Below are 16,991 nucleotides of genomic sequence, written 5' to 3'. Positions count from 1 at the left end.
CATTTAATGAACACATTTACAAACAAACTAATAAGCGAACTCGCCAGCGAAACTAAAGAATGAATGAACTAACGAGCGAACAAACTAACCAACAAATTATTATTTAAATGGTGAACCAGCGAAACTCAAGAGCAAACTAACAAATGAATAAACTAACCATTTAATGAATAAATTAACAAACTAACTGGGCAAACTCACCAGCGAACTAAAGAACAATCTTACGAATTAAGGAGCAAACTAACCAATTATTATTCAAATGGTGATCTAATGAACAAACTAACTAATGAATGGACAAACTAACGAGGGAACTCATTGGCGAACTTATGAACAATTGAACTAACTAATTTATGAATGAATGAACGTACTAACTAACGAACCGATTGACTGATAGATAGCCAGAGACAAAACACTTCAACAGTATTGCTGCAGTCTTTAATCGAATATTTGACCTTAGAGTGTTGCAACTGACCAGACAGAATGGAGCAGTTCTGAAAGCTGTGTAATAAATGCACACACGCCGTTGTGTTAAAGTGTGTGTGTTTGTGTGCAGATGTCAAGTCAGAGCCGAGCTGATCTTCCTCAGCTGTCTGCGGGCAGCAGTACTCTAGAGGACATCATGTCTCGAGCGTACGACAGCTTCGACGTCCAGCTCAGCAGTCTGCAGTTCCTCTACTCCAAAGCAGGTGCGCACACATAATAACATACCTGTCAGTACTAGGTTTCGAAATTAAGGGACATTGTAGGCACTTTACACACACTGTGTGTTTGTTAGGTGGAGACTGGAAGCGGGCTCGTCCGCTAAGACAGTCTGCTTTCCACATCCTGGAGCCAGTGGACCTGAAGGTGGTCTTTAGCAGAGCGATGGTGGTCACAGACTCCAGGATGCCCAAGTAAGGAGCTGGAGGAATGTTTCTTTGCACATTCACAAATGAAAAAAAAAAAAACTGGACAAAAATGGACGTTGCAATGTTTTTTTTTTTCTGTGCTATACAGCAGACAGGTTTTTAGGCCCCGTTTACACTAGTGCGTTTTAGTTTTAAAACGGCGTTGTAGAATGAAAACGATCCGCGTCCACTCTCGCGTTTTACCCACCATTTCTGAACAGCTCTCCGTCCACACCAAAACGCTGAAAACGCACATCACGTGACCACACACACACAATTCCCTGACTTTGGTCATTGGAATCTATTAAGTTACTTGTTCACGGGTAACATGTTTTGGTTAAGCGCAAAGATAAGTTAATGATTAATCCAGGTACATTGACTGATCGCTTGCCTTTATTTCCTACAATGTAAAAACTTATTGTATGTTATACTTTTATAATTATTTATTATTAAAACTGATATTCAGCAAAAGAGAGGGTGCGTTTCGTATTTACACTGAAATTGAAAGGAGGCAGTTGTTATCGGCTCCGTTTTGTTATAAATATCCACACAGTGAAGATGACGCCCATATATGCAGCACGGCGCCTCAACATTTCTGCTGTCTGTTTAGTTGCTAATATTAAAAAGAAAATAGGCAATTCCTTAAATCATGTTTACATTTTATTGTTGAGAAAGTGAAACAACGTAGCCAAGGTGATGTGAATGAAGTTATAAAGTACACTGTTCCCTTTGAAGATTTACCCGTGTCCTCGGTATGTTTTCCATATCAAACTGAGAAGGGGGAGACTGCAGCCTTGATCAAACTTGCAAAGTCTTAACTTACAAGAAGAGGATGCGAGACTGAACTGTGTGTGGGCTACTTAATATTGAGGAAAAGCCCCAATCAGATAGGCGAACGTTTGCAGCCCCGCCTCCGTTTTCAGATGTCTCCGTCTTTCCCCATCCACACTGAGACGGAGCAGCAGCGTTTCAGAATGAAAACGGCCTCTCCAGCGTTTTCAAAACGCTCCGTTTTCGGCGCTCGAGAACTCCGGCGTAGTGTGGACGGATGGCGAAACCGTAGCAAAACTTATGCGTTTTCAAACTAAAACGCACTAGTGTAAACGGGGCCTTAGACCTTAAATATTGAAAAATGTATGCCTAAGTGCAGTGATTCCCAACAGGGGGGCCTCAGCGAGCTCTGTGGGGGGCTTATTTTAAACATTTCTTAGCAGTGGCTCAGTGGTCCTCAAACACCGCTCTGTGAATCAATTGGTACCGGGCCGCACAAGAAATCATTAATTATTTCCGTTTTATTTATTATCCGAGTCTGAACGATCTTTTATTTTGAAAAATGACAGTACTCTCTCGCTTACGTCTCGGTCACTTGAGCGCTCAAATTTAACCCACAAGCAGCAAAATGAGTAAGAAACGGACATCTTTGATAAGTGTCTTTGCTAAGGGGAAAAGACCCTGTGAACGACCCACGAACTGCCAAGGTATGGATTCGCAACAAATTTGTCAACAAATCAGGTGAATCCAGCATGGCTCTGCAAGAAGATCAACTGCTGGAGATCGCAAATGACAGCCGCCTTTTAAGCGCCCTTCGCATATTGGGTATTTCTAGAGTTTGCACAAGTTTGTTGTTTCCAATGGAGGTGTGGTGTGACGCGATCGCACCTATGACAAGAATTGACCAATCAGCTTCAGGTTGTATGGAATATTCATATTTCGGTAAGAGTAGTTTTCTCTGACAAACACAGAACACACCAACACTGCAGTGCTTTGTAATTTATTCCATAAATAAACTTGTACCAGAGAGTGACAGCAATGTTTTGTCAGCTTGTCATCTTCTGGGAAAGCGGTTAATGGATCAACCTACGAAACACCCCACCACCCTGGTCCGCAGTAAAAGTGACAATTGTACGTGGTGATAAACAGGTTGAGAACCACTGCCCTAGATGACTAAAAATGGGCAAATTTGTAACCCGTACTCAACAACAAAGACAGAGTCTCAATTATTGGCCTCGCAGCAATCCTCGGACTAATTGATGGAGCATAATAAATAACATGCAAGTAGTACATTGTAAAAGCCTATATTATTTTTTCCCTTATACATCAGTGTGAATATGGATATTTTTCTTATTGAATTTCAAATAGGGCCAATTTTAAAGCCAAAGTCTTACATTTTTCAGTTACAGATGGCCTGATGGTTTGCTTTTATATTTTACGTTAGAATATTATTTGTGTATAAGCATATCTAGATACAGTAATAATCTTACCGTTTGTTTGAAAACAGCATTTTTTTGTCATCATTACTGCAAACTTTTATGAGCGATAATATCATTAAATGTGGAGGGGGGCCTTACAATATTTTCCTATTAAAAAGGGGGTCTCAGGCAAAATAAGGTTGGGAACCACTGCCTTAGTGCATGTGTATATATGCAGCCAAACCAAATATTCTCACAGTTTATAAACTGAAAATGGTATTAAAATATGTTTACATAATTACGTAGTTTATTTCTGGGTGAACTATCCCTTTAGGAATTTAGTATTTTTGCTTGCCTACAAAGCAACCCACTGTTGATCATTGCCTTGCCTAGTTAACCTAGATAACCCTTTAAAATCTGAAATCTTAAAAAGCTTTTCTCCATTCAACAGCACTTGGAAAATTTTGAAGAACTAAAATATTAAAGGAGGGCTTCTACATTTCTTCAACAGTATGTAACACATATATTAATCTTGCATTGATGTGTGTTGTCTTGTTGCTGTTGTTGAGGTTTAAGATGCACGGTGAGCTGCCTCTGCTGTCTCTGCGGATCTCTGATGATAAAGTGCGTGGCGTTCTGGCTCTGCTCAGCAGTATTCCTCTACCTGAGAGCCGGCCCACGCCTCAGTCCAGAAACACGCAGGCCACTCCAAAGGTAAACACACAATGATGAAGACTGGGCCAGATTTAATTTGGGCCACTATCTCTTGAGAAAACGGACCTTTGCTGCTTTGTAATTGTTTAATAACACTAGATAAGAGTTGATTCAGTAAAGTATCTAGGAGGAGTATATCACGTGTTTTCATTTGAGTCATTTTTAGATGTTTTGATTTTAAGTTGTGGATTGAAGAGTACAATTGCATAAAACAGGATTTGTGGAAATTACTAACACTGGGGCGACACGGTGGCTCAGTGGTTAGCACTGTCGCCTCACAGCAAGAAGGTCACTGGTTTGAATCCCGGCTGTGCCATGAAGTAACTAACTCTGCTTTTTAGTTAGTTGTCAGAAATGATGACAATTAAGTTTATTAAGTGGTATTGAGTTTTATTGCAAACTTCCGGAAATTTTGGTTTTCTGTTTTTGCAAGTGAACTCTTCAGATGTTGATCATATGAAATTAAATTACGGAAATAAAATATTGCATATATTAAGCGAAATATGTGGATAATCATCTGACAATTGACTGTTAGTTCATATTAGTTTAATATTGTTTATGTACTCCTAAATTGCTTTATTTTCATAATATGAATTAGCTGTTTTTGTTTTTAAGTGTTTTGTTGTTTAGGAATATGTTAAAATAATGCTTAAAGAAATGCAATTTTCAATATGTTTTTCATATATAGTTTCAGTATATTTTTTGCTTCGTTTTAGATTACAGTAATGTTTTCTTTCGAACTTTTTAAATAGTTTTTAAAAAATACTTCAAACTACTTATTAATTTCTAACAGTTTGTTTAACATTTTAAGTTGATATATTTGCTTTTTTCTGATGATTAGATTGTATTTTAGTTGTATTTTTCATTTATTTTGTTAATATTATTTAGTATTTCAGTAATATAATAATTCAATTTTACAGAATAAAGTTGTCTGATGCTTACACACACACACACACACATACACACACATACACACACATACACACACATACACTGGAGCATTTTAATGCTGTGATTCGTCAGTGGATTACTTGCATGTCAGCATAAAGACAAACCAGCTGATCTTCACAGCCTTAAAATGCTCCAGTGCCTCTTGTACCTGTGGTTACATTCAGTAAACAGTGGTGAGTTTGGTGAACTGATGACCTTCACAGCCATTTACTGTCACTTCTGTTGAGCACGTGAACATAATGACAAATCAGTGCTGTTTAAGAACGCGCTCAAATGTTATATTAGTAATATAATATATATATATATATATATTATATTATATATATTATATAATAATGTATTTATATATATATATGTATATATATATGTGTGTGTGTGTGTGTGTGTGTGTGTACATATGTGTGTGTGTGTGTGTGTGTGTGTGTGTGTGTGTGTGTGTGTGTGTGTGTGTGTGTGTGTGTGTGTGTGTGTGTGTGTGTGTGTGTGTGTGTGTGTGTGTGTGTGTATATATATATATACACATATATACATTTATATAACATTTATATAACATTTATACATATATACATATATATAACATTTTCTCACAGTTGATGCATTTAATTTGTTTTAATAAATCGCTACAAAATATGCAATTAAACATTATACATTTTCCTTTAGAAGTACACCTGTCCTGATTCAGAAGCTTATGTCATTTTGGTTCATTTGAACATATTTGCATTGTGTTGGCAAGCGCCAGGAGTGTTGTTTGGTTTTCTAACGATGTGATCACGCTTTTTAATTTTTAAATTTTTTTATTAGGCCTCCAAGCGAGGAAATACCCCTCAGCTCACGCCCCGAAGGCCAGCTATAGATGACCTGCGTGCGTCCATCATATACGGCTCAGGTCAGACAAACAGAGACTAAACTTACAGAGAAATACTCCACAGATCGGTCATATTTTTTAAATTAAAACTGAATAAATAAGGTTGTTATTAATGTATGGTTTGTTAGAATAAGACAATATTTGGCCGAAATTTGTCAGTTTGAATCTTAATGTGGAAAAAAAATCTGAATATTGAGGATAAACCCCTTTAAATTTTGCCCATGTTAAGTTCTTACATTTTGGTTGGGACTGGGATTTAGTTAGAGTGGGGGTTTTTTTTGTCTTTTATTATTTGCTTTAATTTCATGTCCAGGTGTTTTTTTTATATTATTATCTTTTTTATGCCTGTCAATTCTTCCCCTCATTATAAATAAACACATTACTAGAACTTTCTTTCTCCTCATAGTTTTGTTTGGGCTATCTTACTGACAAAATCTATCAGTGTTAGTAAAGAAAAATCACCTGAACTGAGAATTTCTTTGTGTTGCGTTTGCCATATCGCTAAAACATCTCTTGAGATGTAACAGCAATGCACATCACTCAATCAATATTGATTTTTGATATATTTACAGTAGGAAATGTACTAAATATCTGCATAGAAGATGATTTTTACTTATTACACTGGTGATTTTTGGTATGAAAGAGGAATCGATAATTTAGACTCATACAATGTATTTTTAGTTATTGCCAAAAATATACCTGTGTAACACAAGATGTTGTCATGCAGGGTTACATTTGACCATATGAAACACTGTGTTTTTTCAGAGGAGGAGCTGTTCTTTGACGCCCCCAGTTCACCGATCGAGGATCTGCCGTTCTTCGAGGCCTCGTCGGACTCTCGGCATGCTTCAGCAGCTGATAAACGTCTGTCTATGGTGCTCAAAGACCCCAAGAAGAACATGACTGAGTTTCTGCTTAGTTTTGAGATCAACAAGGTCTGAACTTTTTCCTGCTTATTACACCAGCTACTTGCCACAAAACACAAACATTAGAAACAAAACATTGTTCTGAGCTGTAACAATTTATGAATTCTTTAATTAAATGCAAAGCTGACAGCTGATGGAGTATACACTAACCTGCGCATTATTCAGACACAAGATGGTGCCAAACAGTCAAAAACACAAAGCTAATAGTAAAGAAAACAGCTGATGGAGTATACACTAACCTGCGCATTATTCAGACACACGATGGTGCCAAACAGTCAAAAACACAAAGCTGACAGTAATGAAAACAGCTGATGGAGTATACACTAACCTGCGCATTATTCAGTCACAAGATGGCGCCAAACAGTCAAAAACACAAAGCTGACAGTAATGAAAACAGCTGATGGAGTATACACTAACCTGCACATTATTCAGACACACGATGGTGCCAAACATTCAAAAACACAAAGCTGACAGAAACTAAAACAGATGATGGAGTATACACTAACCTGCGCATTATTCAGACACACGATGGTGCCAAACAGTCAAAAACACAAAGCTTATAGTAATGAAAACAGCTGATGGAGTATACACTAACCTGCGCATTATTCAGACACAAGATGGCGCCAAACAGTCAAAAACACAAAGCTGACAGTAATGAAAACAGCTGATGGAGTATACACTAACCTGCACATTATTCAGACACAAGATGGCGCCAAACAGTCAAAAACACAAAGCTGATAGAAATGAAAACAGCTGATGGAGTATACACTAACCTGCTCACTATTTAGTCACTAGATGGCGCCAAACTGTTGAAAACGCAAAGCTAACAGAAATGAAAACAGCTGATGGAGTATACACTAACCTGCACATTAACCTGTGGGATAGTTCACACAAAATGAAAATTTATAATTAATAATTTGATTTCAAACCTCTGAGTTTTCTTTTTCATTTGAACAAAAAAAGATGTTTTGAAAAATGTTCGTGAGCCTGTAACCATTATAACAACAAATACTATGGAAGTCAATGGTTACAGGTTTCTAACATTTCTCAAAATATCCTTTTTTTGTGTTCAACAGAAGAAAGAAACTCAATCCTGTTTGTGATGTGAAGTGTGAATTAAAACCTATTTTTAATGGTTTTTGGGTGTGCTGTCCCTCTTTAAATAGCACGTTTCCCCTGTTTGTTTTACCCGCAGCTCTCGGTGCAGCTGTGCCGTGTGTCGAATAGACAGGAAGTGAGTGTTCTGCATCTGTTCATCGATGGATTGGGAACAGAGCTCAAACTTCGCACGTTTGACATGTCGTCGTACACTTTCCTGCGTGAGATCTGCCTCGAGTGCTCAGAATACTTGGGTAAGTGCACTCAAAACACAACCTTTTACCCGCTAATGAGACACCAGGGCTGCGTCCGAAATCGCCTACTGCTTTTTGAGGCTGTGAAATCACTGAAATCATTCAGCGTAGTGATATGGAGCTGTAATGCTCTCAAAACCTGCCAGAACTACTTTAATTTGAAAACTAGATATTAAAGTTAAATTAAAAATTAAAGAACAAACATTATGGTGGCTTGAAAAGCAGAGTCTGAAAGTTTGAAGTGGTTTTAAAGTGTAAATAGCATGTTAGTATGATTCTAGCTTGAATTAGCATGTTACTAGCATGAATTAGCATGATTCTAGCATGAATTAGCATGTTACTAGCATGATTCTAGCATGAATTAGCATGTTGTTAGCATGGCTGCATCCGAAACCGCCTACTACTCAGTAGGTACTGCATTTGAATTTAAACGTACTACTCGACCCGTTAGAAAAGTACGTTCTATACAGTCTGAATGTGAAAAGTATGAATGGAATTCGGACGTATTACATCCTCCATTTTGTCATGGTCACGGGACCTACCTGCGTCAGTTGCGTCGCTTCACTTCCATTCATGAATTCTCTCGTGGGGCATTATGGGATAGCGCTGCGTGCATAGGATGCGCACTCTAGAATCTCGCCGGAAGTTGTAACTTATCGGGGTACTTCTCGGTTACTGATTTTCGAATTCTATGAATTCGGACATACTACTCGCCTCGCATACTGATTTTGGCGTACTATATAGTATGGAAGTATGCGGTTTCGGACGCAGCAAATGACTCTAGTATGAATTAGCATGTTACTAGCATGATTCTAGCATGAATTAGCATGTTGTTAGCATGATTCTAGCATGATTCTAGCATGAATTAGCATGTTGTTAGCATGATTCTAGCATGAATTAACATGTTACTAGCATGATTCTAGCATGAATTAGCATGATTGTAGTATGAATTAGCATGTTGTTAGCATGATTCTAGCATGAATTAGCATGTTACTAGCATGATTCTAGCATGAATTAGCATGTTACTAGCATGATTCTAGCATGAATTAGCATGTTACTAGCATGATTCTAGCTTGAATTAGCTTGTTACTAGCATGATTCTAGCATGAATTAGCATGTTGTTAGCATGAATTAGCATGTTACTAGCATGATTCTAGCATGAATTAGCATGTTGTTAGCATGATTCTACCATGAATTAGCATGTTACTAGCATGATTCTAGCATGTTACTAGCATGATTCTAGCATGAATTAGCATGTTACTATCATGATTCTAGCATGAATTAGCATGTTGTTAGCATGATTCTAGCTTGAATTAGCATGTTACTAGCATGATTCTAGCATGAATTAGCATGTTGTTAGCATGAATTAGCATGTTACTAGCATGATTCTAGCATGAACTAGCATGATTCTAGCATGAATTAGCATGTTGTTAGCATGATTCTACCATGAATTAGCATGTTACTAGCATGATTCTAGCATGAATTAGCATGTTGTTAGCATGATTCTAGCATGAATTAGCATGTTACTAGCATGATTCTAGCATGAATTAGCATGATTCTAGTATGAATTAGCATGTTGTTAGCATGATTCTACCATGAATTAGCATGTTACTAGCATGATTCTACCATGAATTAGCATGTTACTAGCATGATTCTAGCATGAATTAGCATGTTACTAGCATGATTCTAGCATGAATTAGCATGTTACTAGCATGATTCTAGCATGAATTAGCATGTTACTAGCATGATTCTAGCATGAATTAGCATGATTGTAGTATGAATTAGCATGTTGTTAGCATGATTCTAGCATGAATTAGCATGTTACTACCAATCTGTGAAATCACTGAAATCATTCAGCGTAGTGAAATGGAGCTGTAATGCGCTCAAAACCTGCCAGAACTACTTTATCTGAAAGTAACGCCAGAATTTAGAATGCTCATCAGCCAATCAGATTCCGCATTCATCAGAGCTGTAGTATAACATGTTATAATGTGTATTTCTATTGGAAATCAGCTCTTATCTTTTGCACGTTTTGTTGGAGATAGAGCTCGAGCATGTCTTAAAATGAGTTCCGCTATTAAATATTAACATGTTTGAGGATTTTGTGTGTTTGTGTGAAGATTCTGAGGACAAGAAAGTTCACCTTATCACCACGCTGGACAACACAGAGGAGGATCTGCTCACTCTGGAGTATGTCAAGGTAAGAGGAGAGTGTCAGCTGTTTAATCAAATTAGCTTTAAAATATCCAACACTCACGCTAAATTTAGTAGTGAATCTTTATTTTTATTAATAACCCAGACAGCAATGATTTAGAAAGCGTCGTAATGTGTAAAGTGTATTTGTTTTGTTTTTATTTTCTCTGATCCTGTAGTTCATCATAGCATTACTGTTGTTATAATATTATTTTTAGTCCATTATTATCAGTTCATGCAGCAGAGTGGCTCAGTGGGTAGCACTGACACCTCACAGCAAGAAGATTGCTGATTCAAGCCATGGCTAGGCCAGTTGGTGTTTCTGTGTGGAGTTTGCATGTTCTCCTCGTGTTGACGTGGGTTGCCTCCGGGTGCAAACACATGCGCTGTAGGGGAATTGGACTAACTAAATTGGCTGTAGCATATGAGTGTGTGTGTAGGCACCCACTGTGTAAAACATATCCTGGATAAGTTGTCGGTTCATTCCGCTGTGGCGACCTCTAATGAATAAGGGACTAAGCTGAAGGAAAATTCATATTATCAGTTTTTTATAGGTCATGTAGACTTTTTTTTTTGTCCATTAATTTTTTTTATATAAATTTCATATTTTATTTTTAATATTTTAGTTATTTTTGCATTTTTATATTGTTTTCATTTTATTTTTAAGTTTTTTTCATTTTAAAAAATATTTTATGTCCGTGAAGTTTTTATTTAATGCAACTTTATTTCTTTATTTAATTTATTTAATAAATTTAATTTAAAATAAATAACTTAATTTAATTTAAAATAATTAAAAATAAATTTTTGCAAGTAAAAACTTTTTATATATTTTATTTATTATATATTATCTAATATGTTGTTTATAATATTTCAAACATTAGAAATCAACTTTATGGCTTTAGTTAACTCGGATAACCCTGATTTCACAAATACCCTGTTTTTTCTTCAGGCAGACAAAAATGCACCAGATTTTAAAGCTATGTACAAAAATACAGAGCAACTAATCAAGGTAAGCCTGTTCACAAATCACAGCCTTTAAAAACAATGTCATAGTTAGCCAAAGGGGCAGAGTTATCTACATCATAACAGAGAAGAAAACTTCAGTTCCATAATAAGTTTAATCTGTGTTTTTTTTTTTTTGCACCAGGTGAATTTCTCCTCTCTGGACATTCACCTGCACACAGAGGCTCTCCTGAACTCCATGAACTTCCTAAATAATCTTCTGCCACCGATGAAGAAGGAGACCCAGGAGGAACAACCAATAATTCCCAAGGAGGAAGAGGAGGAGGAGGAGGAAGAAGAAGAAGAGGAGGAGGCTAAAGTAGAGAATTCTGCTGTGGCCAAGAAGTCTTGTAAGAAAGTTTATTTTGCCTGCTCCTGTTATATTGTCTTGATATTTCATGCCGTTAGCAATGCGCTGAAATTTTGGACACAGAAAAAGACTATTAGAAAACTGTGTTTCAGTGTTTGGCCAATCCGCCTCATAAAACATGCGAGTCAGTGATGTGAGTGAGTGGGTGGTTTAGTGGGTTGGTTGGTTGGTTGGTTGGTTGGTTGGTTAGTGGGTTGGTTGGTTGGTTGGTTGGTTAGTGGGTTGATAGGTTAGTGGTTTGGGTTGGTTGGTTAGTGGGGTGGTTTAGATAGTGGGTTGGTAGGTTAGTGGATTGGTTGGTTGGTTGGTTGGTTGGTTGGTTGGTTGGTTGGTTGGTTTGTTGGTTGGTTGGTTAGTAGGTGGGTTGGTGGGTTAGTGGTTTAGGTTGGTTGGTTGGTTGGTTGGTTAGTGGGGTGGTTTAGTTAGTGGGTTGGTTGGTTGGTTGGTTGATTGGTTGGTTTGTGGGTTGGTTGGTTGGTTGGTTGGTTAGTAGGTGGGTTGGTGGGTTAGTGGTTTAGGTTGGTTGGTTGGTTGGTTGGTTAGTGGGGTGGTTTAGTTAGTGGGTTGGTAGGTTAGTGGGTTGGGTTGGTCAGTGGATTGATAGGTTAGTGGTTTGTGTTGGTTAGTGGGTTGGTAGATAAGTGGTTTGGATTGATTAGTAAGTTGATAGGTTAGTGGTTTGGGTTGGTTAGTGGGTTGGTAGATTAATCGTTTGGGTTGGTAGGTTAATGGTTTGGGTTGGTTAGTGGGTTGGTTGGTAGGTTAATGGGTTGGTAGGTTAATGGTTTGGGTTGGTTGATTAGTGGTTTGGGTTGATTAGTAAGTTGATAGGTTAGTGGTTTGGGTTGGTTAGTGGTTTGTAGATTAGTGGTTTGGGTTGGTAGGTTAATGGTTTAGGTTGGTTAGTGGGTCGGTAGGTTAAATGTTTGGTTTGGTTGGTCGGTTGGTAGGTTTGTGGTTTGGTTTCGTTGGTTGGTTAATGGTTTGATTGGTTGTTTGCTTATTGGTTTGGTTGAATGGCTGGTTAGTTGTTAGGTTGGTAGGTTAATGGTTTAGGTTGGTTAGTGGGTCGGTAGGTTAAATGTTTGGTTTGGTTGGTCGGTTGGTAGGTTTGTGGTTTGGTTTCGTTGGTTGGTTAATGGTTTGATTGGTTGTTTGCTTATTGGTTTGGTTGAATGGCTGGTTAGTTGTTAGGTTGGTTGGTTAGTGGTTTGGTTGGAGAGTTGGTTAGTAGTTTGGTTTGGTTGGTTGGTTGGTTGGTTGGTTGGTAAGTAGTTTGGTTGGTTGGTTGGTTGGTTGGTTGGTTTGTTAGTGAGTTGGTTGGTTAGTTAGTGGTTGGGTTGGTTGTTTAGTGGCTTGTTGGTTGTTTATTTGGTTAGTTGTTTAGTTGGTTGGTTAGTGGTTTGGTTGGTTAGTGGTGTGGGTTGTTTGTTAGTGATTTGGTTAGTTAGTTGGTTAGTTGTTTGGTAAGTGGGTTAGTTGTTTGGTGGGTTATTGGGTTAGTTTTGGGAAAGAAAAAAAAAAGTTAAAAATATGACCCCCCAGAAAAGGCTGTATTAAGCCGCAGTGACCAGCCAGCGTTTGGTCTGAAGCAGCTTTGGACTGGGCATAGGAATTGTATACTGTGTTGACCAAAGTTCAAAAACAGAGCGCACTGTTGATGGCGCATGCTCACCAAAAAAGTAAAGTCTGCTCAAATTTCTTTCCGACAGGACATTTCTATGTAGTATACTTGTTCCTGCTGCATCCAGTAGCACTACCGTGTTGCCATTTCAACACTAGTAAAATTACACCTCTCCATTCATCCACTATCGATACATTTGGTTTAGAGGCCTTGTGTTTTTTCGGTCTAATTTTAAATCAAGTTATTGATTATTACAAAATTACTTTATTTTATTCAATAAAATCATAAATAATTATTACAAACCATTTTCAGTTTCGCTTTTTTGGCCAAGTGCATGCAGAATTTTCTGCCCAGAATGTTAATTTCACCGCATGCCTGATTCTCATATTATTGTTTTTTTTCTGCTCCAGCCTACAAGAAGTCAAAGTTTGAGGATGTGGTGAATTTGCACATCCGCGCAGACCTCAACTGTCTGAAGGTGTTCATACGAGGAGAGAAAGCCAGGATCTCTGAGATCAGCATAGAGGGTAATAGACACATCTGTAGATGCACTCAAACACAAAAAACCAGGGAGAGCTTCTAACACAGCATGTTAACTCCCATCAGGACTGGTTTCTGAAGTTCAGATGAAGAAGAAGTCTGTGGAGATTCTGGCTAACTTGAAGAACATCATCATTCTGGATTGTGACAAAGAGGCACTTTATAAAAAGGTAGAAAATGCTATTTAGCATATTAAATATAAATTAATCAACTGGTACACTTTTATAAACAGTTTTATAGAACACTTTTACAGTGTTTTGAAGATAATCAAAACCTTTTATCAAAGAAATGTTAAAACAACTGAACAGCACCCAGTATTATTACCCATTTTAGTGTAAATTATGTAAAGAAGTTTAATGTGCTTAAAACTCAGGGGTGCAATTATTATTAATAAAAAAAAAAAAAAAAAAAATATATATATATATATATATATATATATATATATATATATATATATATATATATATATAAATCAAAAAAGTACACTTGATTTATAAATATTTCTGCTCCCAACTTTATTTAATAATTATGGAATTATACATGCTTTCCAAATATCAATGTAAAGTCCAGATACACTTTATTTTGTACCCAAAATACAGATAATAACCAAAAAGAAATATGAATAAAAAAATCTATTTAATGTTAGACTTTTAATTTTAAACAAACTTGAAATACACATTTTATCTAATAAATACTTTAGAGCCTATTTCAATTCCTAAAAAAAATCCCAATTTACTTCTGAATAAATGTAAGGCTTAAAAATATTAATATAGATATTGTAGCTTTTAAGAAATTGATTTGTACTTTTTATAGTTTGCGTACATTTGTTTAGCCAAAAATGCAAGTGAAATGCATTTCCACTTGAATAGGATTAATATAATCAAAATCTAAACTGTAAAATACCAGTTTACTATACAATATCATGGTTAATTCAGATTTTCTATTTAATTGGAGTAAAAGAGGTTTTGCTTATTAGATTTTACAGGTTTTACGTTGTCATTTAAATTCTGCCTTTTAAATGACATTAATTAGATAATGCTTTTTTGTGGCATATTTGTGGCGTTTTTCGAACATGATGTTTTTAGTGTGAGACTAATGATGGAAAATGTTTATGATATGCAGGCAGTGTCCATCGCTGATAAGGAGGTGTTTGATTTCCGCATGGTGAACCATGTCGATGCAACGGAGGGTGACGCTTACACAGACATGCACATTGTGGACACTAGCGTAACCCTGACCGTGGGCTGCATTCAAGTTATTTTCCTCAACAAGTTTATGTCCTCAATACTGGTAAGTGTTCATCTCTCGTTCACCAATGCATCCACTAATGTTTTCCCAAACAAAGAAAGTTATACTACTACTAATACTACTAATAAGAAAATTTAAACTCATAATAATAATAATGCTATTCATTTTAAAAGTGGAGCGGGCCTAGAACCGAGCCTTAGGGAGCACCCTACAGTTTCTTCTTAATAGAAACAAACTGTTTTGTTGAATTGTGTGTGTTTTTTTATATTTAGCCCCACAACATCTTGTTTCTTTTTTTTTACTTTAAAAATCACATAAAAATTAAAATTGAAAAGGATTTATATTGAATTGACTATAAGAGACAATAAAATATACATGAGTCAATATACAGTTGAAGTCAGAATTATTAGCCCCCCTGAATTATTAGATCGCTTGTTTATTTTTTTTTCCCCAATTTCTGTTTAACAGAGAGCAGATTTTTTCAACACGTTTCTAATCATAATAGTTTTAATAACACATTTCTAACAACTGATTTATTTTATCTTTGTCATGATGACAGTAAATAATATTTGACTAGATATTTTTCAAGACACTTCTATACAGCTTAAAGTGACATTTAAAGGCTTGACTAGGTTAATTAGGTATACTAGGCAGGTTAGGGTAATTAGCAAGTCTTTGTATAACGATGTTTTTTTCTGTAGACTATCAAGAAAAAAAATTGCTTAAAAGAGCCAATAACTTTGTCCCTAAAATTGTGTTCAAAAAATTCAAAACTGCTTTTATTCTAGCCGAAATAAAACAAATAAGACTTTTTCCAGAAGAAAAAATATTATCAGACATACTGTGAAAATTTCATTGCTCTGTTAAACATCATTTGGAAAATATTTTAAAAAGAAGAAAACAATTCGAAGGGGGCTAATAATTCTGACTTTAACTGTATATATACATAAGAGATTTTAAGACTAAAAGATAATCACACCCATATAATCACATAAAAAGGATACTACTACCACTAATGTTAAGGTGTTTAATAATATTATTATGTTTAATAATGATATTTGTTCTACTAATAATATTATTATTTTAAAATTATTGAAAAGGTCCTAATACCGAGCCCTGGGGAGCACCCTATAGTTTTTTAATAGAAACAAATTGCTTGTTTCTATTAGAAACAAGTTTCATATGTGGTTTATTTGTATTCTATTTAGTCTCACAAAATCTTGTGTAACCCACCAGTATGGCTGTACCCAATTTGGTCTGAGCTGGGATCGAACTGGCAATTGTTTGTATTTGAGTCGGTTGCTCTAACAAGGAGGCTAAAGACCATGGCCTCTAGCTGACCTCTGTTACACTCACTCACATCCCGGACGAGCCCCCACGTGTGTATCCCACCGGTGCTACTGCACCAACCAGGTCTGAGCTGGGATTGAACCCGCAAGTTTTTGTAGGGGAGGCGGTTGCTCTAACAAGGAGGCTAAAAACCACTCTAGCGTCTGTTGCTAGACCACATTTAGAGGTCAGAGGAATGAGGTTTACCCACATAGCACTTCGCTAGCTGGCTGCCGTAACACTCACCCCCGCTAAACCTCTTTCCATCCCGGACGAGCCCCCAGGTGTTACCCACTAGTCTCACTGCACCCAACCCAGTTTGAGCTTGGATTGAACCGGCGATTCTTTGGATGAATCTTACAAGGAGGCTTAAGACCATGGCCTCTAGTGTCTGTCACTAGAGCACATTTGCAGATCAGAGGAGTGAGGTTTACCTGCATAGCATGTTGCTAGATGGCTTCCGTTACACTCACCCCCCCCTAAACCTCATATCCACAAGTCCTACTGCACCCAATCCAGTCGGAGCTTGAATCGAACAGGTGATTCTTTGTATGGGAGTAGGTAGCTCTAACAAGTGATATTAAATTGATTATAAGACGTAGAAAGTAAAGATGATCACATCCAGGTAGATAGCACAAAAACTGATAAAACTACTACTACTGCTACTACTCGTACTTATAATAATTAGCAAGATGTTGAATCAGGGCGAGGCAGTGGCGCAGTAGGTAGTGCTGTCGCCTCACAGCAAGAACGTCGCTGGGTCGCTGGTTCGCTGGTTCGAACCTCGGCTCAGTTGGCGTTTCT

At 36.9% G+C, this 16,991-nt stretch overlaps 1 protein-coding gene across 5 annotated transcripts in view; it reads left to right on the top strand.

The window, feature by feature from the left end:
• vps13a (vacuolar protein sorting 13 homolog A) overlaps positions 1-16,991 on the top strand; it is a 99,937-nt gene that overhangs the window by 22,924 nt on the left and 60,022 nt on the right. For 4 of the 5 annotated variants that reach the window (XR_012383588.1, XR_012383587.1, XM_009304309.4 and 1 more), the window contains exons 21-32: positions 551-683; positions 773-890; positions 3,643-3,787; positions 5,540-5,624; positions 6,369-6,538; positions 7,725-7,881; positions 10,002-10,081; positions 11,024-11,083; positions 11,222-11,426; positions 13,481-13,597; positions 13,677-13,780; positions 14,733-14,900. Coding sequence is in view for 3 of the 5 variants with exons in the window: in XM_009304309.4 (XP_009302584.1) it covers positions 551-683; positions 773-890; positions 3,643-3,787; positions 5,540-5,624; positions 6,369-6,538; positions 7,725-7,881; positions 10,002-10,081; positions 11,024-11,083; positions 11,222-11,426; positions 13,481-13,597; positions 13,677-13,780; positions 14,733-14,900 (1,542 nt within the window). In the remaining 2 variants the exon portion in view is untranslated. The remainder of the gene's footprint in view (positions 1-550; positions 684-772; positions 891-3,642; positions 3,788-5,539; positions 5,625-6,368; positions 6,539-7,724; positions 7,882-10,001; positions 10,082-11,023; positions 11,084-11,221; positions 11,427-13,480; positions 13,598-13,676; positions 13,781-14,732; positions 14,901-16,991) is intronic. The other variant, NM_001118893.2, reaches the window with a different exon arrangement.

The sequence above is a fragment of the Danio rerio genome, chromosome 8 (assembly GCF_049306965.1).
Source record: "Danio rerio strain Tuebingen ecotype United States chromosome 8, GRCz12tu, whole genome shotgun sequence".
Classification (NCBI taxonomy): domain Eukaryota; kingdom Metazoa; phylum Chordata; class Actinopteri; order Cypriniformes; family Danionidae; genus Danio; species Danio rerio.
Note: the sequence above shows the minus strand (reverse complement) of the source record. Positions and strands in the feature narration are given on the sequence as shown.